General features: G+C 39.3%; 1 protein-coding gene across 14 annotated transcripts in view; it reads right to left on the bottom strand.

Annotated features, from left to right (window-relative positions):
* LOC125177129 (uncharacterized) overlaps positions 1–27,167 on the bottom strand; it is a 124,715-nt gene that overhangs the window by 76,793 nt on the left and 20,755 nt on the right. For 2 of the 14 annotated variants that reach the window (XR_007144896.1, XR_007144897.1), the window contains 3 exons: positions 25,157–25,316; positions 7,114–7,278; positions 6,267–6,537 (listed from right to left, as the gene is read on the bottom strand). The exons of 5 other annotated variants lie outside the window; for them this stretch is intronic. Coding sequence is in view for 1 of the 9 variants with exons in the window: in XM_047823347.1 (XP_047679303.1) it covers positions 25,248–25,316 (69 nt within the window). In the remaining 8 variants the exon portion in view is untranslated. Of the gene's footprint in view, positions 1–1,217; positions 1,497–5,921; positions 6,538–7,113; positions 7,279–22,183; positions 22,195–24,875; positions 25,317–27,167 lie in introns of those variants that run through there. 7 more of the 14 variants (XR_007144823.1, XR_007144868.1, XR_007144862.1 and 4 more) reach the window with 6 other exon arrangements.

Genomic DNA, 27,167 nt, shown 5'->3' on the forward strand with positions numbered 1-27,167 from the left:
GGCTGTGTGGAACATTGGAAGTACAAAGTAGCCATGTTGGTAAGCCCAGCCACTCCTACTTCGATCCCTATGGATCTTGGACCTATATGTTATACTTACTGAAGACACAGCATCATGTAATGGTCTTTTAACATTGTGTATAATCATCTTCCTGAAGGCGGACACCCTATTCTTACAGAGTTTCATCTTCAAATTGGTGCTTTAGCTTTAGCTTTAAAAGGGCAGTCCATCATTCTTATCTGCTTGGCAGATTGTTGGTGGTGTGTATATGATAGGATCAGTGGGTCCCATGTGCCCACAGCTGCACCTCTTTTTGTGGAAGGTAGGTCTCTTGGTCTGAAATGATGCTCTGCGTTAACCTGTGTAAGTGCATCGAACATTGTCAATTTTCGTGGTGACTGGAGCCCTGGGATCAAGAAAGGTAACCTCATATCTTGAGTATGTTACTATTCCAGGCAGAATGAACCATTGCCCCTTCTAGGATGAAAGAGGTCAAGTGTAGACAATTTGTAAAATGACTAATTTGTTCCATCTAAGGATAGTTCCTTCTAGGAATAGAATATATCAGGGGCTCAGTGTTGACCTATGTTGCTGGTAGACTGATTATTCAGAGTTACAGAAACAGATCAACTTTATGTGAGAGCTCATACCACTGGAACCATATACAGCCTTCCCTCTGACATCATGGCTATAGTGGGCCAGAACTGGGAAGGCTGATGACGGACACTGGCTGACAACAACCATCTGAGACTCTTGATTGTCTGGTGCCTCTTCTGTGGCAGATTCTCTCATTTGGCTGTTAACTTGTGATGCATAGTGTTGGTTCACAACCTTCTCGGGAACTCCCAGGTGTAATCTGAAGCTGACCCCCATATGTGGAGGGTAGAGAGAGACCGAAGAAAGAAGCAGACCATTCCTGGCTGGTAGGTGGCAGTTTTAATAAGCAAAGGGAACTTACATATGAAGCTGTCTTGGGCAGAAAGACAGACGGATCCCTACACCCACCCTCCAAATCTTAAATGTTTATAAAGAAGCCCTAACTGGGCCAAGTCACATATACCGTGTAGGTGTTCTCAACATCACATCATCATCTCAAGGCTATGTTTTTGGAGCAGCCTCTGGGGGTGGGAAAGTCAGGTGAAACCCACACTCCAAAACTGGGGGAGGGGATGAGGAGCCTCCAAGTGGCTGGATCCAACTTACAAGTCAACTGGCAGTCACGTCTTTTTGATGACCTTCCCCAGTACACAGGACTTCACACTTTGTGCCCGCTTCCATAGGTGCATCCACATGCTTCTTCCCAGACTTCTTTCCACCTGTCTGTTTTTTTTCCAAACTTCTGCCCAACAGCCAAACCATTCACTTATTGTGCATAGTTTTCTGTTTAGATTTACGGCTGACCACTTCTCTTTCTTCATAAAGTAAGCGATCAGGGATACTTGCCATGTCTCTGGTAATTGCAAGGATTTTCCTTCACCTGTGTCTTTCAACACCACCTGAGAGTGGAGTTATATGAGAACAAAATTTATTTTTGGCTTGTACTTACATACCAAGACAACTTATTCTTAAGCCAACCTTGGTCTTTTCCTTCTCTGTCAGCTGGGGACCCACATATGCAGCAACAGATGCGAGTGGAAAGAGAGGCAGTGATATAATAGTAGTCAATGACACAGGGGTCAGGGCCACCTTACTTATACTCTCTGGCTGTGGCGCAAGTCCAGAAGCTGGGTAAGGGATCATAACATTTTATTGAAGCAGCTGCCTCAGCCTCCTGATCTTTCTCCTTGATTTCTTTTTGTTTTATAGCTTGAGCAGTACAGCTGTTTGTTGTCCATCTCTTTTGTCCTTAGGGATTCCATAATTCTATTAACCATCTCCATAGCTCTCCATGAGCCAATCCTCACCCAGTTACTACTTGACCTGACACTCAATTGCATACACTCGCTTTTCGTTGTTAAGCACTACCAACTGGCCTCCATTCTTTCTTTTCTTTTCTTTCTTTCTTTTTTTTAATGCTTCTTTGTCTCAGAGAGAGAGAGAGAGAGAGAGAGAGAGAGAGAGAGAGACAGCGTGAGTGGGGGAGGGGCAGAGAGAGAGGGAGACACAGAATCTGAAGCAGGTCCAGGCTCTGAGCTGGCAGCACAGAGCCCGACGTGGGGCTCGAACTCACGAACCGCGAGATCATGCCCCGAGCCGAAGTCGGATGCTGAGCTGACTGAGCTATCAGGCGGCCTTGGCCTCCGTTATTTCAATATCTTATTCTCATTACTATCAGAGACACAGTTCTATAACAAAATCCCCTACCGTTAGCCTGGCCTATGGAAGACAGACGCCACTGAGCTTCTCAGTGAGGCCCGTTTCCTCCAAGCCTTCCCATTGCACATAGTTTGTAGGTTTTGCTTTCACGTGGTACATTCTCTCTAGCATGCTCACTTCTCTGAGCCTTATGAGCTTACCAATGTCTGCCAAAACCATCCTGGCATTTCTACTTCATTTGGTGTAGGCCGTCGTGTTTCTTAGGCTTTCAAGAGCCATATTTCTAGCATATTCGCGTTGTCTCATGAGGTCTTTGCCAGGGTGTTACATTCTGTGTCTCAGGAGAGTCCTTTTACATCGATAAACTCTTTCTTGTCTGCCTTGTTATTGAGCCTTCCTTGATTCTGCACTGTCTGGATTCAACACCGCAATACTCTTTTACCTCCTGCAGTCGGTGTTTCCTCGGTTTTAGAGCTTCTTCAGGGTATAATCTATTTCCTCTAAGAGTCATCACTTACCTAGCTGGGTCAGTGCTGCAAGACAGATGCTTCTCCTTTGTCTTCAAAGTGTGGAGAAAGAGTGCTGTCCTTTCCAAGATGGGAGCGAGCTACCTCTCCAGGCCCAGAGAGTTCAGAATGACCCAGGGTTTCAAGGTTCTTGAGTGCATTGACCCAGATGTCCCCATTCCAAAGCTCAGCTTCTTTTTCCTTACTAATCAAGGCCCTGGCCTTGGTTCATCAAGCTTGCTGAGGCTGAGGATTTCATAATCTCCGGAGTCCTGAAACTGATTCTCAGTTTTTTCTGTACTCTAAGCTATAGAGGAGATGTCTCTTGATATGCAATAAATGAGGCCTTCTGACTTCTACAATTCGCCTTGTATTAGTGATTAATCACTCTGGTGGTTTTAAACATATCAGCAAATTTTGACATACCTACGAGACACCCTTTGTGACTCACATCTAACAAACAGAATACAGTCGAATTGACGCCACATGACCTCTGTGGCCAAGCCATATATAAAAGCCATACAGAAGCAATCTAGCTTCCACCTGACTCTCTTCCCCCTCTTGGCACTTTTGCCCCGGGAACCAGCTACCACGCTGTGAAAAAGACAAGCAGCTGCATGGGAGGGTCACCTGTAAATTTTCCAGCTGGCAGGGAGTTATCAACCACCAGATAAATGATTGAATAAGCCACTGGATGACTCCAGCCTCTAGCCTTCTGGCCACTCTTTCTGATGCTGAGGGGAGGAGAGAGGAGAGGTCTTCGCTGGGCCCTTTGTAATCTGCCCAATTATAGATTTGTGAATTAAATACATATTCTCATTGTTGCCACCAAGTTTGAGAGTGGTTTGTTACAGAGCAATAGATACAAGGATAATCACTCTCGACCTTCCATTATCTTTCTGCAGTATATGAGTAGCACTTAGTAACTCGATCCAGTGTCATCGTCTTTTTGATTACTTCTTCCCTTGTATCTTTCCAACACTTGAGATATTATACCAGCTGGCATATTCTCTTCTGCTGGTATTTCTTTTTACTTCTCCATTGGTAAAAGCCTTAACAAGTTGCACAGCTATAACATGTCACTTGCTGAGGGGTCCTTACTGTCATGTGGCCAGGGGGTGAGGCAGCTCTAAAACCTCACTTTAAATTCTGCCTCTTCCACTTCACCACCTTTTGTCATAAGTTCCTGGGAGTGAGTTCTGTCTGAGAAGAAAATTTGTGTACAGGAAGCTCATTGGGGATTGCAGTCAGAAATAACACATATAGAAATTGATGGAATTGGGGTGCTTGGGTGGCTTGGTCAGTTAAGCGTCTGACTCTTGACTTCAGCTCATGTCATGATCTCATGATTTGTGAGATTGAGTCCCACGTCGGGCTCTGTGCTGACAGCATGGAGCCTGCTTGGGATTCTCTGTCTCTCTCTCTCTCTCTCCCTCGTTCTCTCTCTCTGTCCCTCCTCTGCTTGCATGCACACACTCTCTCTGTCTCTCAGAATAAACAAATAACTTTTAAAAAATGATGGAATCACAGTCCGGTGGAGGTAGAAGCTAAATTGTAATACAGAGTCAAATTAGACCTGGGCAATGAACGTGGGGCGCTCTGCAGCTGAGATGTTTAACTGTCCTGAATTCGGGGTGGGGAGGTAGGCCTTTGACTCCTGCATCAACACAAGCAGAGGGCATAACTTAAGGTGAAACATCTCCCAGGGAGAAATCCCCAGAGAGGCACTCAGAGGCCAACACTCTTGCAAGCTGGGGGGAACGAATCCCAGAATGACTATACTCCTATAGGAACAGGGAGAATCTGGGTGATGCACTACAATTTCTATAACAAAGTCTGGATCGCTCTGTGCTGAAGAAGATAATGGGGGCTGACATCATGACAATGCGAAGCTAGGGAATTTTCAGGATGGGGTGATAGGAGGCAGTGAGGTCTTGCATTCTTTCTATGATCAGGTCATCGCAGATTGTGGAAACTCATGGAGTAAGTCAAACAGAGATCAGACAAATGCGCTTTATTTTCTGCCAGCCAGTGAACGCTCACACACATCTAGGTGGGATCATTGCTTTAAATTATTCAGTCTCATAGTCTGGTAACACACAGTTGCTCTCTGAGCATGCTCGGTCGTCTACCACACCACCGTTAGAATCAACTCCATGAGGATATTTCCTTTAATACCATTGCTGATTTTCCTTTAGTTCAGCAACAGTCCATTAATTCCCTTTTATCCTACCACAATGTCCCAAATATTTTCATATTGCCTTAAAATATTTATCTTGGACCAGTTTCCAATCTTGCTTGACTCATCTCATCTTGCTTCAAGGAGAAATTTCCTTTGATGTTAATAGCAAACTGCTTTCTTGAAAGGCTACATGTGATTATTTAAGAGGATAAGAAAGAAACTTGGTGGGATCAGTCAGGCCGTCTTTCCTCCTTTTAATCTTACCTCCAGTGAATTCTTTTAGAGCCTCTAACCCATAGGGACATGTTGTCCATTTTGGGGGGGAGGGGAGTTTTTGGTGTTTCTACCTCTTTAAAAAAATGTTCTCATTATGGGATAGCATCATGGTCTCAAGAAAAGCAAAGTGACCAGCAATAAGGCATTCAAACTTGGATGAAAGAAGAGTGATTAATAATTCTACTAGGAAAAAAGAACAGAGTGCTCTCCTCCATGGACTTGCCCTATCCTATCGCTAGAAGGAAATTTCCCTGTTGTGGGAGGGGATACATCACTAAGCTATCCCATTAATTAGACTCTGGGATCAGCCTGTAGCAGTATTTCTCTTTATAAATTAATAAACTAGCATTCTGCTTATATTGCAGCATGAAGTAGCCTACATGGTTAAGTCAACATGAGCCTGATGAACTCTGGGGGATTACAAATTGAGTTTCTGGATTTACGAAACTGAGGGTCAAACCAGGAAGCATGGTCAATACTCCAAGGGAGTTCAGCTCATTTTCCCATGCCAGCAGCCTCTAGTTCCCCACAGACTTTCTTTAAACTTCAACAATTTTTGGGGCGCCTGGGTGGCTCAGTCGGTTGGGCAGCCGACTTCAGCTCAGGTCATGATCTCGCAGTCCGTGAGTTCGAGCCTCGCGTCGGGCGCTGGGCTGATGGCTCAGAGCCTGGAGCCTGCTTCAGATTCTGTGTCTCCCTCTCTCTCTGACCCTCCCCCGTTCATGCTCTGTCTCTCTCTGTCTCAAAAATAAATAAACATTAAAAAAAAAATTTAAACTTCAACACTTTTTGGGGTCGGGCTTTTTCACTTTGATGCCACCACTTTATAGAAAAGGGACAGACACATAACTGGTGCCAGAAGAACATAGCGCTTCATTTTTCAAGGAAAGTCGTAACAAGAATAGTTACAGTTTTGCTCTTCAAAACACGTGACAAAGGGCCCAGTGATAGAGAAATCAAATGATGAGATATAGGAGTCAACAATTCATTTCAGTCATGGTATTTCTTGGCTGGCTCCATGAAGGGTTCTTATTGCTGGGTCTTACCTGAGTCATGCATGACGTGGGTTCTAAATAAACAGCGAGGCTGGTCTTTGATGTTGAATTCATTTCTGAGTTGCCTTCTCATATTCTTCACTTTGTTCATAGATACATGCAGCCAATTGCAGGAAGAAGGAAGTTGCTTTTGTGGTGCTTCGGCTCTCAGTTTAGCCATTGTCTCAAGAGTAGATGATCAATGTGCCATTTTCTGTTCCTGTTGTGATTCCCGTAATAAGAGCTGATTCATGTTTTCTAGTTTACATTCTCCTTGTGTTGTCTGCCATGAGGAGAAAGGGTGATTTGTTCTTTTCAAAATAGAACATGAATGTCTATCCACTTTTAATAGGCTTATAAACAGGTGTATTCCACTTGGTAAATGTTTCCTTCTTTGAGTGACTGCCCATTCTACCTCATCCTCATTCAAATAGCATGAGGAAAGGAGGGGGCTAGGTGGGTAGGGAAGGGGCGATGCATCAAATATTAAAAAGCTGAGGTCAAAGCCTTAAAGTTTATTACCATCATGTTTCACAGAATATATGAACCATTAAAATTCCAATACTGCACCATATTATTGTGATAAAGGTTGTAATGGGAACGAGGAACGACACCACATGAATCTGTTCTAATAGCACTGGTGATAACACGAGCAAGAAAAAGGCACAAACAAAGCCCATTCCTATTAGAACATTAAAATGAGAATCTGGTGCCTCTGCTCTGAAACCCAAGATGTAAGCTATATAACAAAATGAGTAAAAGTAACATCTGGAGGAGTAACAATGTCATATTATAGTGGACACCTTGGGGGAGGGGTGATTAATCATTCCCAACCCTACAACATGGCAACCATACCTACCTGGTTTTGCTCAGTTTTAAATATGCCTCTTCCAGTGCTTGTCTTCATGACCACCAGTAGTAAGAACTATGATGTTTATATGTTAGCTGTTAAGTCACAAGCCCAATTCTGCATTCATTAGTGGTGAAAGCTTTGTATTCCTTATCTTTTCTGCATTTCAGTTTCCTGATATGTAAAGCCAGAGAAAGAACATACCTATGTCAAAGGGTGGCTGTGAGATTAAATATAGAGCATGAAACATAGCACTCAAAAAATCAGCGGTTACCATCGGTAACAGCAGTCACAGTGTGATATGAGAGATGTTTTTACCACCTGCCCTGCTCCGCAGGCAATTTCTAGATAGTTTTGTACAGTTACACCTCACTCAAAGGCAAGGTTTACCCTTCACACTGACATAATCCAATGAGGTGTCCTGTTCTCTTAGCCTCATCTGAGAAGATGGAGTTGACAAGCATCTGGCACATCTGTCTTGGATTGTCCACATGAGATGGATCACATGGGCTACTGGGCAAGTTTTCCGGCCTCAGTTAAGGATAATTCCAAAAAAGGCGATGGAGAATCAGCATGCTAATCCTTGGAGCTTGGCGGTCTTAAGTGGGCAACAAGACCACCATATTGCCCCAGCTTGCACTTGCTCCTGTAATGTTGCTGGTGAGGGGGCTTCCAGTCCCAGCTTGCCCTCCTGAATGCATGGCATCTCTTTCCTTTACACTTCTTTCTTCAAGCCACTGTGGAAGTCATTTAGCTCCTTGGTATGAGAAAAGATCACTATTCAAGTAAACAACATTATACTTCTTTCCTTTAGGTCACAAAGTTGTTCAGTATTTGCTTGATTTTTCCCCTATTTTTTCTTCTGTTTGTACCTTATGTTTTTAGTTCTCTTCTACTGACTTGAACAGATTAGGAGGAATGGAAAAATTTTAGTGGTCTCAGAGATGTGGAAATCATATTTGTATTAATACTTCAAATATGATCCCACTTTACAAGGGGATAAAGATTTATACCTTCAATTCAAGTCACAAAACAAATAGCATCATCTTCTTTAGCAGATATTTGGTATTTCAAAAATTAATAACTCCTTATAATAGGATTTTAAAAGAACTTTTCACCCTAATCATGAGAGTAATATATGTCTGTTGTTTTCTCAGTTTGAATACCCCCAAAAGCTGACCTTGATGCAAACTGGGATGCAGTTATTAATATGGGAAGTGGAAATGATCCTGTGGGAGTAGGGGAAGTAAGCCAAGGAAGGGAGGGAAACCAAAAATGAGTGTGCTACATAGATCAATGGAATAGAATAGAGAACCCAGACTTGAACCCACAAGTGTATGGCCAACTAATATTTGACAAAGCAGGAAAGAGCATCCAGTGGGATAAGACAGTCTCTTTAGCAAATGGTGCTGGGAGAACAGGACAGCAACACGCAGAAGAATGAAACTAGACCGCTTTCTTACACCATACTCGAAAATAAACTCAAAATGTATGAAAGACCTAAATGTGAGACAGGAAACCATCAAAACCTTTGAGGGGAAAACAGGCAACAACCTCTTTGACCTCAGCAGCAGAAATTTCTTGCTTGACACATCTCTGAAGGGAAGGGAAATAAAGCAAAAATTAACTATTGGGATCTCATCAAGATAAAAAGCCTCTGCACTGCAAAGGAAACAACCAACAAAACTAAAAGGCAACCGATGGAATGGGAAAAAATATTTGCAAATGACATATCAGATAAAGGGTCAGTATCCAAAATCAGTAAAGAACTTACCAGACTCAACGCCCAAAAAACAAATAATCCAGTGAAGAAATGGGCCGAAGACCTGAATAGACACTTCTCCCAAGAAGACATCCAGTTGGCTAACAGACACATGAAAAGATGTTTAACACCACTCATCATCAGGGAAATACAAATCAGAACCACATTGAGATGCCACCTCATGTCAGTCAAAGTGGCTAAAATTAACTCAGGAAACAACAGATGCTGGCGAGGATGTGGAGAAACAGGGACCCTCTTGTCATGTTGGTGTGAATATGAACTGGTGCAGCCACTCTGGAAAACAGTGTGGAGGTTCCTCAAAGAACTAAAAATAGAACGACCTTATGAGCCAGCAATAACACTACTAGGAATTTACCCAAGGGATACAGGAGTGCTGATACATAGGGGAACACGTATCCCAATGTTTATAGCAACACTTTCAACAATAGCCAAATTATGTAAAGAGCCCAAAAGTCCATCAACTGATGAATGGATCAAGAAGATGTTGTTTATATATACAATGGAATACTACTTGGCAATGAGAAAAAATGAAATCCTGCCATTTGCAACAATGTGGATAAAACTGGAGGGTATTACACTAAGTGAAGTAAGTCAGTCAGAGAAAGACAGATACCATATGTTTCCACTGACATGTGGAACTTGAGAAACTTAAGACTGTGGGGGAAGGGAAGGGGAAAAATAGTTTCAAACAGAGAGGGAGGCAAACTATAAGAAATTCTTAAATACAGAGAACAAACTGAGGGTTGGGGGGCAGGGAGGTGATGGGCATTGAGGAGGGTGCTTGTTGGGATGAGCACTGGGTGTTGTATGTCAGCGATGAATCATGGGAATCTACCTCCAAAACCAAGAACACACTATATACACTGTTAGCCAACTTGACAATAAATTATATTAAAAAAAAATTCATGGCGAGCAAAAACAAAAAAAAATGAGTGTGCTAAATCAAGCTGAAACCTTTCTAGGCATTTTGTACAGAAAGAGATTTAGACGTGGAAAATGGGTGCTTACAAATTATTGGAAGCATGCAAAGAGTAAGCTCTGGGCTGGGCCTCCAGGAACAATTCCCAGAAAATCATCACTGAACAAGTCCACAGGTGGAGCTGCGACTTCTACCCCAGTCAAGAAGATGGGAAATTTGGAAGGTACCACTAGAACCTCAGAAACAGACCTTCCTAGCAGCAATCCAGGGGTCTCTGTCAGTAGAAGTGCATCATGGTACAATCCACATAGGGGAATCTGGCATATTTAACAACAACTAAGTATGCATTTCATCTGCTCAGCAATTCTGCTTCCAAGAATTTATTCTACAAATGCACAGGAATGAAAATATGTATACACCAGGTTTTGCACCATGGCATTATCTGAAAATAACTGCATCTCCAGCAAGAGGACTGGTTTAGTAAACCATCCACAGAATAAGACACAGTGCACCAGTTAAAAAAAAAAAAATGAGAGCATTCTCAACACAGTGATTTTGGAAATCTCCAGGATATATTTTAAAAGAAAAAAAAAGTATGGCATTTAAGCAAAGTACAAGATGTGTGTATTTAGTTGTGCCTGAAAGCAAGACAGTACCCAAAAACTAATGGAAACAGGTGAAATGAATATAGGATCAGGCCAACAGTAAAACATCAAAGTTTTGAGCATCAAAAAGGATAATGATAGTAATGGTAAGGACAAAAAAGACCATTAAGATTAAAATGATAGTAGGGGCGCCTGGGTGGCGCAGTCGGTTAAGCGTCCGACTTCAGCCAGGTCATGATCTCGCGGTCCGTGAGTTCGAGCCCCGCATCAGGCTCTGGGCTGATGGTTCAGAGCCTGGAGCCTGTTTCTGATTCTGTGTCTCCCTCTCTCTCTGCCCCTCCCCCGTTCATGCTCTGTCTTTCTCTGTCCCAAAAATAAATAAACGTTGAAAAAAAAATTTTTTTTTAAAGATTAAAATGAAACTAAATTAACAAGTATGTATATAAGCGGAAGAAGCCCTCACTAAGAAGTTCAGTTAATAAATGTAGAAGGAATGATAGAATTAGAACTCTACCATTTTGCAATCCCAATGCAACAATTGATTCAGACAAGGATCATCAATGGATAGTAAGAAGTATTGGGTGAAAGGTTGTGGGAAATAGGGTATTCGCACAGCCTGGAGAGAAAAGTTTTTTTCATAACGGAGACCTTTGGTGAACAAATCTCAGCAAAGTAATAAAAGGGAATATTCTCAATAAAGGAACATGCTGAAATTCAGTGCCTCCTGGTGCAATGCAGTGGCAGGAACATAATATCACCTATGTGGTGGCCGTACGAGGAGAGTTTGTCCAAATATACAAGAACACGTGCAGAAAAATCCAGAGTGTGAGACGGTCTATAAAAGAAATGGCGTGTCTTCAAAAATGTTAATATCACAAAAGATTAAAAAAAAAAAGTCACGAGAAATTTTTCCAGATAAAGGGACATTAACGAGGCATGAAAATTAAATGCAATTTTTAATTTCCCAAACCAGAAAAAAGTAAACAGTTGACACGATTGGCACAACGAGGGAAGCCTGAGTATGGATTGTATATTAGATGTTATTGACTCAATATTACTTTTGCAATATTTACTTTTGTAAAGATGGTATTTTGGTTACTTAGAAGTTACACACTGAAGTATATAGGGACGATGTGTCATGATAGATCCACTTACTTTCAAATGGTTCAGCAAAACAACAGCAAATAGGTGAATAGAGAAGAAAACATAAAGTGGCAAATGTTAAAAACTGGAAAATCTAGGTGAAGCATATATTAGTGTTCATTGTGATATTCCTTTTGATTTTCTCCATTGTTTTGAAATTCTGCAAAATAACAGCTGAACAATGTATATTTAAAATCACAACTTGTTTTAAAGTTTATTTATTTATTTTGAGGAAGAGAGAGAGAGCATGCGCAGGGGACGGGCAGAGAAAGAGGGAGTGAGAGAGAGTCCCAAGCAAGCTCTGCACTATCAGCACAAAGCCCGACGTGGGGCTCGAACCCACGAACCATAGGATCATGACCTGAGCCAAAGCTGGGCGCTCAACCGACTGAGCCACGCAGGTGCCCCAAACCATGACTTTTTTTCAAAGTAAATAGAACAGTGGATCTGAAATGTTACCTTTGTTGCAAAAATGAAGAGAAACAAAAATACTCATTTGTATAAGCAAACCTTAAAAAGATAAATTTTAAAATCTAATCAAGTGTTTTCAATAGGAAGGAGAGAAGAAGGTGGAAACAAGATTCTCAGTGTATAAGTTTTTATATTGTTTTGCTTCTTCATGTAAATATAATATCTATTTTAAAACACAGCATTAAATAAAATGCAACAGAACATAGAAGAAATGACATGGGCTCCTGAGTCAGACTTCTTGGAGTCAATCCTGTTCTGACTTCCCAGCTTACCATTGCTTTAGGCAAATTGTGGAACTCCCAACGCCTGTTTTCTTCTCTGCAGAGTGAAGACAATAATGATACCTGCCCACTGGAGGATCAAAGTACTCAGACCATGCCTGGCACTCTTCAGATAAGTTTCCAAAGGAAGCAGATCTTCAAACCAGTAGAAAGAATAGAAACTGTCTGGTTTCAACTTTTGGTTCCAATTTTTCTTTTTTAGAAAAGCTAAATTTGTTTCCCTAGAAGAAAAAATCTAATATCTTCAGAGCCCCACACCGGCAGGGGCTGCCTCGTGGTATGAATTTCCTATGATCGCGGTGTGATGGAGCTGGACCGGTCAGTCCTTAAATAGCACAAAGTCAACCCAGTCGTTTAACAAAATTCCAGCTGGTGGCAGAGAAAGGCCGAGAATGCAGGACACATGGCTCTCTTTCCAGTACAATGTGTTATTTGTCAGAGCTGACACTCAGGCTGAGAAGAAATTCATTCAGTCAATAAATATTTTTTGAATGGTTACATGGGGAGGTGCTTGGATACAGTAATGAACAGAGAAGTCTACCCATGTAGGAGGGGCAGAGAAAAAAAATAAAGACATACATAAAATTTAAATACACAATAAAATTTCAGGTAGTGGTGTTATAGAGGAAAGCAAAGCTGAGGAGGGAAATCAAAGGTAACGGGGCCAGGAGGGTTTTGTTATTTTAGGTAAGATGAAGGCCTCTTTGAAAAGGTGGCTTTTAAGCAAAAATCTGAATGAAAGAGGGAAGATTCAATGGGAAGGAAGCCTGGGCTACATAGGCAAGTGGGCAAGATGATTACTAACTTCCCTTTTGATACTAAATTATGTGAGCTCCTTAGGATACAGGGCCTTATAAAACCCTGACAGCATGATCTACTTCTCAGCAATACCAACATTCAGTAAACTGTGCAATCTTTCAATTATGGTCGTAACTCGGTCCCATCTCTTCTCTAAAATGAATAAAACCCTGGGAACCCATTCATCTCTGAATATGAGGGACATTATCTGGGAATGGAATACACAATTGAAAGAACTTTCAGAGGACTTCTCGTCATCTCCAAGGCATTGAAAGTGACTCCAGTCTAAAGTAAGTAAGCAAAGCAGAAAATCCTCTATGGGAACCATAAATATTCTGTGTGGTGTTCTCTGTAAGCTTGACAATTGGACCATACACAAACACATGATCCAAGAAGAACAAATTATAAATTGGATGTCATCAAAAGTAAAAGCTGCTCTTCTAAGGCTCTATTAAGAGAATGAAAAGACAAGCCACAGGCTGGGAGAGACTCTTTCCACATCATACATCTGATAAAGGACTTAATCCACAATACATTAAGAAACCTCAAAACTCAGTAACGAGAAAACAAACAACCCAGTAAAAAAATGGGTCAAAGATTTGAACAAATACTTCACCAAGAAAGTATACTGATGGCAGATAAGCACAGGTAGAAAAACTCACTGCTGTTAGTCAATAGGGGAATGCAAATCAAAGCCACAATGAAATACCACTACAAACAGATTAGAACGGCTAAAATTGGAACGGCTAACCATGTCAAGTGTGGACAAGACTGCGAAGGAACTGGAATTCTCATACTCGGTTGGCAAGAGTGCAAAATGCTGCAGCCACTTTTAAAAAGTGTTTGACAGTTTCATAAAAGGCTAAACACATTCTGATCATATGATCCAGGCTTTCCATATTTAGGTATTTACCCAAGAGAACAAAACCCAACTCAAATGGGTATCAATCAATAGGTGAATAAATGAAAAAACCTATGGCATCTCCGTACAATAGACTATTAGCAACAAAGAGGAATAAACTATTCATACATGTTAGAACAGGGATGGACCTCAAAATCATCATGCTTAGTGGAAGAAGCCAGACAAAAAGAATACATATAGTATGATCCTATTTATTTAACATTCTAGTAAATGAAAACTAATCTGTTGCAACAGAACACAGGTTTGGAGATAGGGTAAGGGCTGGAAGGGTTGGGGATGGGAGGAGGGGCAGGAGGAAAAGATCACAAGGGGCATGAGGAAACGTTGGGGGTTGATGGGTATGGTGTGTTCATTACTTTGGGGGTGATTTCACAGGGGTATACACATGTCAAAATTCATCAGATTTTATACTATAATATATTCAGTTTATTTTATATCAATAGTACTGCAATAAAGCTATTAAAAATAAAATAAAATTTTAAAAATTCCTGAACAAACTAACAAGAAATTCCACCGTCCAAAATTTGGAGTCAATAAGGATTTTTAAAATGCTTAAATTTATTTAGTTTGTATGAGGTTCATGGGGAAGGCCTCTGGGCATTTCACTGGGGCACCTGGGTGGCTCAGTCGGTTAAGCATCTGACTTTGGCCCAGGTCATGATCTCACAGTTTGTGTGTTTGGGCCCTACATCAGGTTCTCAGCTGTCATCACAGAGCCCACTTTGGGGTCTGTCCCCCTCTCTGTCTGCCCCTCTCCCGCTTGCTCTCTGCCTCTCTCAAAGTAAATAAATAAACTTAAAAAAAAAGAAGGCCTCTGGACATTTCAAATTATGTATTAACTGGGTAACCCATTGGTTAAGCCTAGTTCTCAACAGCTCACTGTAAAAGAGGGTAAGCTTTGATAAAAGGTTAATGGTAAAGTGCTCTGGGACTGGAGGAAAGAAGGTCTGAGAGTAAGTAAATCATGACTTTCATTTACAAAGTGGATGGCCTTGGTCAAGTTGCTCAACCGCTCTGAGCGTCAGCTTGCCTATCTGTCACGGAAAAAAATAATAACTCGTGAGATTATTAAGAGAATAACTGAGAGAAAGTGAGAGAAAAATCACCTGACAACAAAAAGGCTTTTGCTGTCGGAATTCTGTTGTTACACAGAAGTGAATCACCCCAAGGGTAGTCAAGAGGAACCACAACTCTCCTGGTCAGATTAACCATCCACACCCACTCACTCCGATGCTGATTCATTTGTTCAGCAGCAGCCACTGTTTCCAGAAATGCACATGTGACCAGTCCCCTCTGAAGACATGAGAGACATCCTAGCATCTTCACATTCCATTTGTTCACAAAGTCTTCCTTGATGTTAAGTTCTGCCCACTCCCCTTTTTTTAACTTCTGGGCTTCTTTCAAGATGGCACCATGCATCTCAGCTTTCAGACTTTGGACTGGCTTACCACCTGTCTTTGGACAGCTGTACAAAAATGCTTTGTGATCTCAAGGGGATCCACCATGTTTGCTCTCCACTTGGGTTATTTGTCATACTCGCTTTTAGTCCCTCCAACAGATGGTTAATTTGGCTCCAGAACCTACCATCTCAGTAATTCATAGTCATTCACAAACACAAGTTTCTACCTGACAACCACTGCAGCACATAAGACTGGTTTATCTTTAAAGCTACTGTGGAGATAAATGATAAAATATGAGGCAAACCTCTCAGTAATAAAGGAAAACTAGTGTCAATGGACTAATAGTAGTGGATAAACAGCATCATAATCGTATTTCAATTATATCCAGGAATATATACTCTCCTCTTGAGGCTTGCCTCCTTTTCTTACTTTCCCAATTTCGGATCATTTAGTACAGGGGTTGGCAAACTTTTTTGGCAAAGGGCCAAGTAGTAAATTTTTAGCTTTGCCAGCCAAGAGACAAAATGAAAGACATTGTAAAGATACTTATGTAACCATTTTAAATAGAACCATTTAAAAATGTAAAAGCCATTTTTAGACTGTGGGAAAGAGAAAGAAAGAAAGAAAGAAAGAAAGAAAGAAAGAAAGAAAGAAAAAAGAATAGAAGCAAGGAAGGAAGGGTGCCTGGGTGGCTCAGTTAAGCATTTTACTCTTGATTGGCTCAGGTCATGATCTTATGGTTCATGGGTTCGAGCCCTACATCAGGCTCTACTCTGACAGCACATAGCCTGCTTGGGATTCTCTCTCTCCCTGTGTCTCTGCCCATTCCCTGCTGGCTCTCTCCCTCTCAAAGCAAAAATTAACTTAAAAAAAGTAAGAAAGAAAGAGTGGGATGGAGGGATAAAGAAAGAGAAAACAAGAAAGAAGGAAAACAGGAAGACAGGATAGGCAGTGGGCTGAAATTGACCCAGGAGCAATAGCTGGCCAATTTCTGTTTTAGTTGCATGTGATTTAGCTTCAGTAATTTAACACTCATGGAATCCAACTTCAGAGCTTTTTCCAAATTAATTAGAACATGATGACCTTTGTTATATTCTGGTAAATTATTTTAGGACATGAAGGGGTTATGCCTCACACAGATCTCACTGAACTTATTCCAGTGGGATTACTGGGAATTTGGACTCCCTCCACTGTTTCTCTTTGAAATGTTTACTACTTCAATATTTTTGGGCTTCTTCCATAACCTATTTAACAGAAAACACATTTTCATCAGTGCTTTTAGTCTTTTCCATACTGGCATGCTTTGGATCTTAAAAAGAACTCTGTTGGACTAATTAATGGCTTTGCAAGCCGTCAGAAATCAGCATGGCTTGTTTGCCATCACTATTGGTGGATGCTGGCCGAGATGATTAGAATTCTCTTAACATAGTATTTTTATGGGAGCAAATACTTCCTTTGAGAAATGCCAAACTTTTCTGGGGAGATAAACTTTCACAAGGCACCATAGACCTTTTGTCCCCCAGTATTTAAAGTGAGCGAGATTTCACTCAAGATAAGTTCATGTCCACTCTTTTTCCACATCTGGATCTCAGCTCCAGCAGAAATGGCAATAGCCTGCAGAAGTCTAGGTAGGGATAGGACGTGCTCTGACAGATATGTCACATTGTTTCCATCCTTTGAATGTGTGGCCTCAGCTCCCATTCCTCATGCTCAGTAGATGACCTCCCCTCATCCTGAAGAATTGAGAACAAACAGCATCCGCTGAGCATCGCCACATCGCCAACTCAAAACGTATTGGCACCTTCACTTGTCTTTTCTTGCTTTGTCCTTCCTTTGGAAGAAAACATGTTCTTTTCCTTTACACACCTACCTTCTCAGCTGCTCTTTGCTGCCCTACACTGCCCCTCACTTCACAATATCATGCTGTTCCTGATCTACTTGCTGCATTTTCCTTTTCTTCCTTCCCACCACTCCTCCTTGGCCTTAAGCATATGTCGGGGCCCCTGGGTCGCTCAGTCAGTTAAGCTTGTGACTCTTAATTATGGCTCAGGTCATGATCTCACGGTTCGTGGGATCAAGCCTGGCACCAAGCTCCCTGCTGAGAGTGTGGAACCTGCTGAGAGTGTAGGCCCCTCCTCTGTTTGTGTACTCTCTCTCTCTCAAAAATAAAACAAGTAAACGTTAAAAGAAGTATACACATCTGTCTCCCATCATTAAAAATAATAACTCTTCCAGTCCAAATGCTGCCTCAAGCCACCAGACTTCCTTGCCTTGTTTTTCCTACCAAGCTTCTATTTTAAACCAAGCAAGCAGTTCTCACTCCCTCCACTTCCTCATTATCCACTCACTCCTTGAAATGTATCATCTTCCTATCCTGATGAAACTACTCTCTTAAAGACCACATGTAAGTTACCAACTTAAAAATTCCAGTGGCTTCCCCCCACCCCTGACACACATACTCATACTTACTTTTCAATTTCTGCAAACTAAAGACATCTTCCTAAAATCTATTTAAAAATTTTTAATGTTTATTTATTTATTTTGAGAGAGAGAGAGAGAGAGACAGTGAGAACAGGAGAGGGACAGAGAGAGAGAGGGAGAGAGAGAGAATCCCAAGCAGGCTCCGCACTGAAAGTACAGGGCCCAATGCAGAGCTCGGTCTCAAGAACCACTCAAGAACCATGAGATCATGACCTGAGCCAAAACCAAGAGTCAGACGTTTAACCAACTGAGCCAGCCAGGTGTCCCTAAAATCTATTTTAAACAAAATGTTTGGGAGCGCCTGGGTGGCTCAGTAGGTTAAGCATCAGGACTTTTGCTTTAGGCCCAGATCATGAGCTCTATGTTCCTGAAATCAACCCCTGAGTTGGGCTCTGGGTTGACAGCACAGAGCCTGCTTGAGATTCTCTCTTCCTCTCTCTCTGCCCCTTACCTGCTCTCTCTCACACACACACACTTTCTCTCTTTCAAAATAAATAAACTTAAAAAAAATAAACTAAACATTTTGAAGGAGTCTCTACTGACTATTGAATTTAGCCCAACCCCAGATGGTTAGTACTTAAGGACTTCCATCTAATCACAAATAGTTTTCTCTAACTTTGCATGCACTTTATCTTCTAAACAATTTGGTCTGTCCAACTATTGTTCCTCGAGCACATCCAATGTCTTCTAGCTTAGCATCTCTTAAGCATCTGGCTGATGGTTCTATTGAGAAGGACCATAGCCACCAATCATAAAACCTTCTATAATCTCAACAGAATGTCACTTGAATGTAATTAATTTTTTTTGAGGAGTTTTAAAACTACAGGAAAATACTCAGTTAAGGAGAACAATTCCAAGTACCCACCACTGAGAATTAACCTACTTATTTGTTTTCATTTTTAATTCAAATTTTAAGTGAAAAGGATTGAAACATTACGATAGGGTTAAAGTTTGTTCTCTTACCCAGCTCTGCCCCTCCAGAAGCCAGATCACAAATTTGGTAAATGTTTTCCTGGTCCATGCATTTAAATCTCTGATGCACATTTATATATATAAAAAAAAAAAAACCCTATAGTATCATTTCTTGCTTTTAATTTAACATCTGGTAAAAAATACAGTTCATAACTCTAAAACTTGTTTTGTTCCTCTCAAGATCTCATTGTTTTGAGACAAATCAATTTATTTATTTGAAGTGCCATACAGATATATCATAATTCTAATATAAACATATTTATAACATGTCTATATCAAAAATCATATTATGTCCACCATATGCATGCATCACAATTTATTATTCATTTCCATATTGATGAATATCTAGTTGATTTCAATTCTTTTATTATTGCAAGTGATATCATAGTGAGTATCCTTGTCTATCTCCTTGAGGGTAAGAATTTTCCTTTGGCTATACTCAGAAATGAAAATTGCTAAAACAGAGGTCTACATACTTTCAAATTTTCTAGAGGATGCCAACTTCATTCTCAAAGCAGTTGTAATGACCCTTTTTCTACATTCTCACCTACACTTGGAATAATTAGATTTTAAAAATTGTCATTGCTGCTTTATTTTGCTAATAGCTAATAAAAGTGAGCATTTTCATATCTTTGGTGGTTAGAAGCTTTCCTTTTCTGAAAATTGCCAGTTAATAACGTTTGCCTATTTTTCTTATGGAGTTGTGGGTGTTCTTTATATACCCTCCATACTTATCCTTGTGTATCTGGCAACTGTGTTCATTTCAGTACTCTGCTTCTCTTCATTTTGCTCATTGTGCCTCTTGTCATTTAGAAACTTTAAAATTTTGGGTTTAGACAAATTTTTTGCTTATTTCTCTTAAGAATTATTATTAAATTCTTTATTATATTTTCCTTTTTTTATTATTTTGTTTTGTTTTGTAGTCTGACTTGTTTAAGGAATCCTTCCCTACCCCAGGAGCTTATTCTCCAAGGACAGGTTCTAATCTGATTAATGTGAGATTTTAATCTTCAATACGTCTAAAACTTATTTTTCTGTGGAATATAAGGTAGGTCTTAATTGTATTTTATTTCCCCACACAGAAATAGAATCATATCAGTACTATTTACTGGACAGGCCATTATTTCCCCTTTTATGTGCATTACCTCCTCTCTTAGATACCAAGAACCTAGATAAACTTGGGTCTGTTTCTGGGCTCACTATTCCGTTCTAATAATTTGTGTATCTATTACTTTATAATGATACATTGTCTTAATTATTACACACATGTTTATATAGATTAATATATATCATATAATGTAGAATTATAGATGGTAATAAATCTTTGATATCTGGTAAGAGGAGTCTCCGTTTCCTTTTAAAGAACTGTCTTGGCTATCACTGGACTTTTATTCTATATGACTCTTAGAATATTTGTTCAAGTCCATGGAAAACCTATTTGGAGATTTTACTGGAATGACATTTATTTTGCTGAAAAAGTTGCATTATCTGTATATATTTAATCTTTCTCATGAAATCAGTGAATTTTTCTCCTTGCTTAGGCCAACTTTTTTTTTTTTTTCTTTTAGAGTTTATTTTTAAGTAATCTCCACACCTGATCTGGAGCTTGAACACATGACCCCAAGATCAAGAGTCACATGCTCCACCAGCTGAACCAGCCAGGTGCCCCTCCTTAGCCCTGCTTTTGTGTCTTTCAGTAATATCCTTAATTTTCGCCATAAATATTTTGCACATCTACTGTTAGATTTATTCTTAGATATGTTTTGTAACTATTCCTTATTACATTTTCTTGTTCATTGTTAGCTGTTAAATTTCATGTTGTTCATCTATCAACTGACTTTAATGAAATCTTTCATTAGTTTTAATAGCTTGTAAATTCCCTTGAGTTTTCCATGTGCACAATCATATTGTCAGAAAAAAAATGTCAATTTTCTTTTCCCCTTTCAAACATTACACAGTTTCTGTTTTTTTTTTCAGGCATTTTCCTGGTATTAATTTACTGGCTAGACTCTCCTATATCATGATTTTTTTTCATTCTTACTTTTTATATTTTATTTTTTAAAATATTGATTGACTGATTAATTGACATATAGATAACATCCTCCCACATGACACTGAATGGCAAGGATCACATCCTCATTCCATTCCTCATTTCAGTGGGAATCCTATTGTTTCATCACTAAGAATTATGTTTATTGTATTCTTTGGGGAAATTCATTCTATCAAGCAAATGAAATTTCCTTCAGTTCTAGGTGGCTGTAAGTTTTAAATCATAAAAGAATTAAAAGAATAAAAGAATTTTGAATATATATACTCGAAGGAGTTTTTCTGCATCTAATAAAATGACTACATTTCCCCCCTCTGCTAATTTGTTATTATAGTGAGTTGAAATAGCAAGTGTTCTGATTTAATAACCCCTGTATCCTGGGATAAGTCCTACGTGGTCCTCTTAGTTGTCTGGTTGGCTTGATTAGTAGAAACCAGGAATTGCTTTGCTGGCTGAATAGGCTGTTACATTGGAAGTTCTGGCCAAGACTCTAGAATGACAGCTATCAGACACAATAGTCAACTTGGAATAGACTACCCAGTAGAATTTGGATAAGAGGTGACCAAAGCTTCTTAGATCATTGGTAAGCCTTTTATCTATATCAAAGGTATAAAAGATTCTGGAGCCAGAGTTTCAAAAGGGGATTTAGGAAGAGGGTTTTGTTTTGTTTTCTTTTGTTTTTGTAAGGAATTATGGTATGAACTATCCATCCCTACTCCCCACCACTGTAACTCCAAGGATCGGTGCTGGGTCAGGATTTCTGCACAAATCTGTGCATGCTGTTTAATGCACAAGGACACAAGGAAGGGGGAACATATAGGGCCTGAAATCCCTTGTGTGCTACTCACCAAGGTCAGTTGGAGAAAGGATCACCTTTTTCTAATTCAAACCAAGGAACTGTTTGGGGCAAGTCTGCTCCCCTCCTTAAACCCAGTGGAAGGGGAGTCAACAGGATTATTCTGAGAGCCTTCTCTGTGTCATCCAAAGCTAGGCTGCAGTAGACTGATTCCCAGCTAAAGTTCTAAGGGGCTGAAGATGGGCTGGCTTGCTGCGGACAGCTGAGGCACGTGGGATCATCTCCCTCCCTGCGTTTGTCAGAGCTAGATGCTCTGGGTGGGGGAGGGGAAACAACATGAAAAAACTCACAAAACAAGGCATTCGTTTTAAACATGCCTAAGGCCCAGAGAGCACAAGAACAGGTTAAACGGTGATACACATGGAAAGAACTATTTAGCTCTTTTTACCTCTCCTTTTCTGTGTACCTTCTTCTCATTCTCAGCCTCAGAGGGGCTGTTAGCAGCATTTAAGTGTGGTGGAATTTAGCAAGAAAAAGCAGTCAACTCAGCCCTCCTTCCATGGGCACTGGGTTTTCACAAAACCCAGCTACATCTCGGGAAGAAAGATCTATCCTTGAATCAAGTTTTAAGTTTTGATATGAGACTTACCATTTGAATTTCTGAATTGAGACTGTGTTTGACTTGGGATTTTTTAATTGCCTAGGAATAATCAGAAAAATCCTGAGTATGCCTGAGTTTTCATCCGGGAGGGGGGAAGCAGTCCACTTCTTCACAACATTTTAAAGGCAGAGTGGGAAACAAAATGAAGATGTTTTATGAGTACGTCCTATGATTCTTGCTTGTTCGCTGCGCTAGTTACACAAGTACTATATTTAGGACTGTTGTGTTTTTGTTGATTGATGATAATGATCTTCAGTTTTCCTTTCTGATACTATCTTTATCCAGTTTCTTATCAAAATTATAATAACCTCAAAAGAGGAGTTGGGTGCAGAGCCTGATGCAGGGTTTGAACTGACAAACCGTGAGATCATGACCTAAGCTGAAATCAAGAGTCGGTTGCTTAACCAACTGAGGTACCAGGTGCCCACCTTTTTAAAAAATATTCTTAATTACGGAAGTGAGGCAGCTTTTGGTTTTTGAGGATTTATTAACATTTTTCAGTATAACCTTTGTCAACCAAACCTTTGTTGGCCTTTGTTGAGAGGAAAACTTTCTTGACTGATTCAGTGTTTCTAACAGTTTTGGTTATGTTTGGATCTTTTATTTCTTCTTGGGTCAGTTTTGGTAATTTCTGTTTTTCTTGAAAATTTTCAATTTCATGTAAATGTTTAAATGTATTGTGACATTATATGGGTAAATATTATGAATGCTGGTCTATATTGCTTCTTTTCTTCTTCTCAGGAAACCCTCAAGGGAAGACCACTCCCTGGCTGTCAGGCCTGCCCATATGACTTGGTCTGTCCAGTGCAATATGACAGAAAGTGATGGGTATCACCTCTAGGTACCAGAGTATAGCTAATAGCCAGTGTGGGGTGATCATGAAAGCAAATAGTAGGAGATCAGAGCACCCTAGAAGGCTCAGCTACCTTCAGAAAGATCTTGGGAGAATCACCTGGATAAACTAAGGGCCTTTTGTGAGCATAAATCAGCTTCTATTTTGTTAAGCCATTGAAATCTTTGTATTGATTTTTACTGTAATACAAACTAGTCTGGCCTAATAAAATATTGCATATTTTTATATTGTATGTATTTGTATTTATAATAGTGCTTTCTTCTTTTTTTGACATGTTGTTACAGATTTACTAACATTTTCATTAGTCTTTTCAAAGAATCAGCTTTTATGGTTGGTTATGCCTAAATACCCTTTCTATTTATTCTTTTCTTCTCCTTTGTATTTACTCTGTTGTCTGCTCTAGCTTCTAGAGTTGAATATTTAGCTTGTTTACATTTAATCTGCTTTGTTTTTTAATACCTGTCTTTAAAGTTATAAATTTTCTCTAAGCACTGTTTAGTTATATCCTACCAGTTTTTAAAGCTTTCTTTAGAAATTATTTTTAAGATGGAGCACCTGCATGTCTCAGTCGATTGAGTGACTGACTTCAGCTCAGGTCATGATCTCACGGTTCGTGGGTTTGAGTACTTCATCGGGCCCTGTGCTGACAGCTCAGAGCCTAGAGCCTGCTTTGGATTCTGTGTCTCCTTCTCTCTCTGCCCTTTCCCTGCTGGCTCTCTCCCTTTCTCTCTTTGTCTCTCAAAAACAAATAAGAATTTAAAAATTAGAAAAAATTATTTTTAAGAAATTCATAATTTCCACTCTGACTCATTATCATCTTTTATTGCTGATATTGAATCTATTTGCATTGCAGTCAAGGACACAGGTTATAGGCTATCACCTCTTTGGATCTTTGTGGCCTAAAGAGTGGTCAGGTTTCTTGATTGTTCCATGGATGGCTCAGAAGGATATTCGTTCTCTGCATACTAGTTTAGAATCTTACAGGCAGTTATTAGGTAAAGTTTGGGATTCATATTGTTCATATCTCCTGTGTTTTTATAAAATTTCTCTTCTTGATCACGTTTTCTAAGAGATACATGTTTAAGTCTCCCCATATAACTATAGATTTATCAGTTTTCCATATGTTTGACTCTGCTTTATGCATCCACATTCATGATAATCATATATTTTGGTGAACTGTTGCTTTAATTATTGGTAGTGTTTTTAACTCTAGAAATAATTTTTCCTTTAATGCATCTTTTTCTAATACTAGCATTTATAGCTTCTTTTGGCTATTTTCCTGATCTATCTTTTCACATAGCTTTATTACCTACTGTTATGTCTTATTTTTCCATAAGTTTGATTCCTTTTTTTTATTAAAAAAAATGTTTATTTATTTTTGAGAGAGAGAGACAGGAGGAAGACAGAGAGAGAGAGAGAGAGAGAGAGAGAGAGAGAGACCATGCAAGCAGGGGAGGGGCAGAGAGAGGGAGACAGAGATTCCAAAACAGGCTCTGCACTGTCAGTATAAAGCCTGATGTGGGGCTCGACCTCACAAACCATGAGATCATGACCTGAGCCAAAGGTGGATGCTCAACTGACTAAGCCGTCCAGGTGCCCCCTTAAGTTTGATTCTTACAATGAAGAACAGGACTGGATATTAAAAACATCATCTGATAAGAATACTCCCTTTCCAACTGGATTGATATGATGAAACAAAAGTCACCCCTTATCCACAGGGGATACATTCCAAGCCCCCCACAGATACTGCTGGACCCTATATGTACTGTTTTTTCCTTTACGTACATACTTATGATAACGTTTTATTTTGAAATTAGGCACACCAAGAGAATAACAACAAGAGCTAATGATAAAATAGGGCAAAATAACAAGGTGTAATACAAGTTACATGAATACAATATTCTATTGTACTGCACTCACCCTTCCTGCCATGATGTGAGACTATCAAACGCCTACATGATAAGATGAAGTGTGGTAGATGACGTATGCATTGTGACGTAGCATTAGGCTACTAATGACCTTCTGAGGATACATCAGAAAGAGGATCATGGGCTTCTGGACCAAGGTTGACTGCAGGTGCCTGAAATGACAGAAAGCAAAGCCAAACCATGGATATAGGGGGACCAGTGTATAATAAATCCTGTAACTCAGATTCAGATTCAACACTTAATAGATGTGCTATGTTGTATCACCTATCCATCCCACATGCTATTTTCTTTCTTGGCCTTCTTGGCCGTTTTTCCTCTTGCTCCTCCTCCTTATGTATAATTGTTTTAAAGTTAATCCCTCAGCTAACCAATGAGGATTTTTTCTCAAACATAACCATCATAAAATCTGAAAAAAAAAACCCAATAATTTCTTCACAATATTTAATAACCCAGTCTACATTAAAATTTCCACAAAGAAGTTTCATTTGTTGCATTTTGTTGTTGCCTTTTTGTTTAATGACTACTTCCTCTGTTCTTCTCTTTTTATTCTACATCACATTTTGTTGGAAAAAAACATTATTTTTCCTGTAGAATATCCTACATTCTGAATCTGGTAGTATGCTTCTTCAAGGTGCCTTTTAACTTATTTTTCTAATCTCATGATTACTATAATAATTAGATTTAGAGAAAGATTAGATTAGATTCTAGAAATCCAGTTTGTTCTAGGATAAAAGCTCTATTCTTCCTCTTCACTTACCAATTTTCAGAATAATGATTTTGTCTCCTACAATCCTCCAGGAGAGGTCAGCGAGGTTTCTTTTTTTCAGCATTATGATCTCATGAATATTATATATTTGATATGATAATCTCTTATAAACTGATGACCTTTATTTAAAATTTTATGGTTTCTTATATTTCTGACATACTTCTGCCACATTACTTCATGTTTTTCTATTTTGTCATGTTTTTCTTTGCTCTCCCCCATTCTTCTTCTTATTTATTAGATTCATTGATTATTCTCTTTTTTTTCTACTCACTTATGCTTAGATTTAGTACTTTAACAAAAATATACAATTTGATAAAGTATAAAGTCCTTAATTATTTACATCATTCTTACCAATAACATCAGGATGTTGGAACTTTTTAATTGTGATCTTATGTTTCCATCTTCCATGCTATTTTTGCTTATTGTTTTAATTTCACTTTTTAAAATCCATCAAATATTCTAATTTTTATTGTCATAAGTTCATAGCCAATGCTTTATATTTCCCAATGTATTTACAATGTTCTTAGCTTGTTATTGTCTACTGCATTCCACTAATTCTAGTCTGAATTGCTTTCTTCTTGAACCACATACTTTAGCAGATACATTGGTGAAAGACTGTGAATAGCAATTTCCGTGGGTATAGGTTTGTGTACATATGTCTTTATTTCACTCTCATTCTTGAATGATATTAATATTGGTTACATAACTCTAGGTTGACAATTATTTTCTTTCAAGACTATTAAAATATTACTTCATCTTTTGGAATATCTGCTATTGTTGATAAGGTTTCTGTCAGCTGAATTCTCATTCTTTATTGGTAACCATCTTCAGGAAATAAAAGGTAGAATGATTAGAAAATAAGAAAACTTAAGAATGATATAATTACCCAGTATAAAAGTCAATAGAATCTATAGCATTACTATTTGAATTAATATTTAGGAATGTTCATTAAGGTTAGATTGTGAAAATAAGTAGTATTTATATACATAGAGAACAGCATGTATGAAGGAACAAAACCAAGAGAAAATGAAATTTGTCATGGTTGAAGTACATGGAATAGAGTAGAAAGGGGTAATTGATTGGGCTGGAGAAAATGAGGGGCGTCAGATTATAAAAGAACCATCTAAGTCATACCAAGGAGTGCAAGTGTAGTACTGAAAATAACCAAATCCATTGAAGGGTATGGAGGAAGCAAAGAATAAGATTTATCATTTTAGAAAAATCCACTAGGCTAAGT

The sequence above is a fragment of the Prionailurus viverrinus genome, chromosome A1, assembly GCF_022837055.1.
Source record: "Prionailurus viverrinus isolate Anna chromosome A1, UM_Priviv_1.0, whole genome shotgun sequence".
NCBI lineage: Eukaryota > Metazoa > Chordata > Mammalia > Carnivora > Felidae > Prionailurus > Prionailurus viverrinus.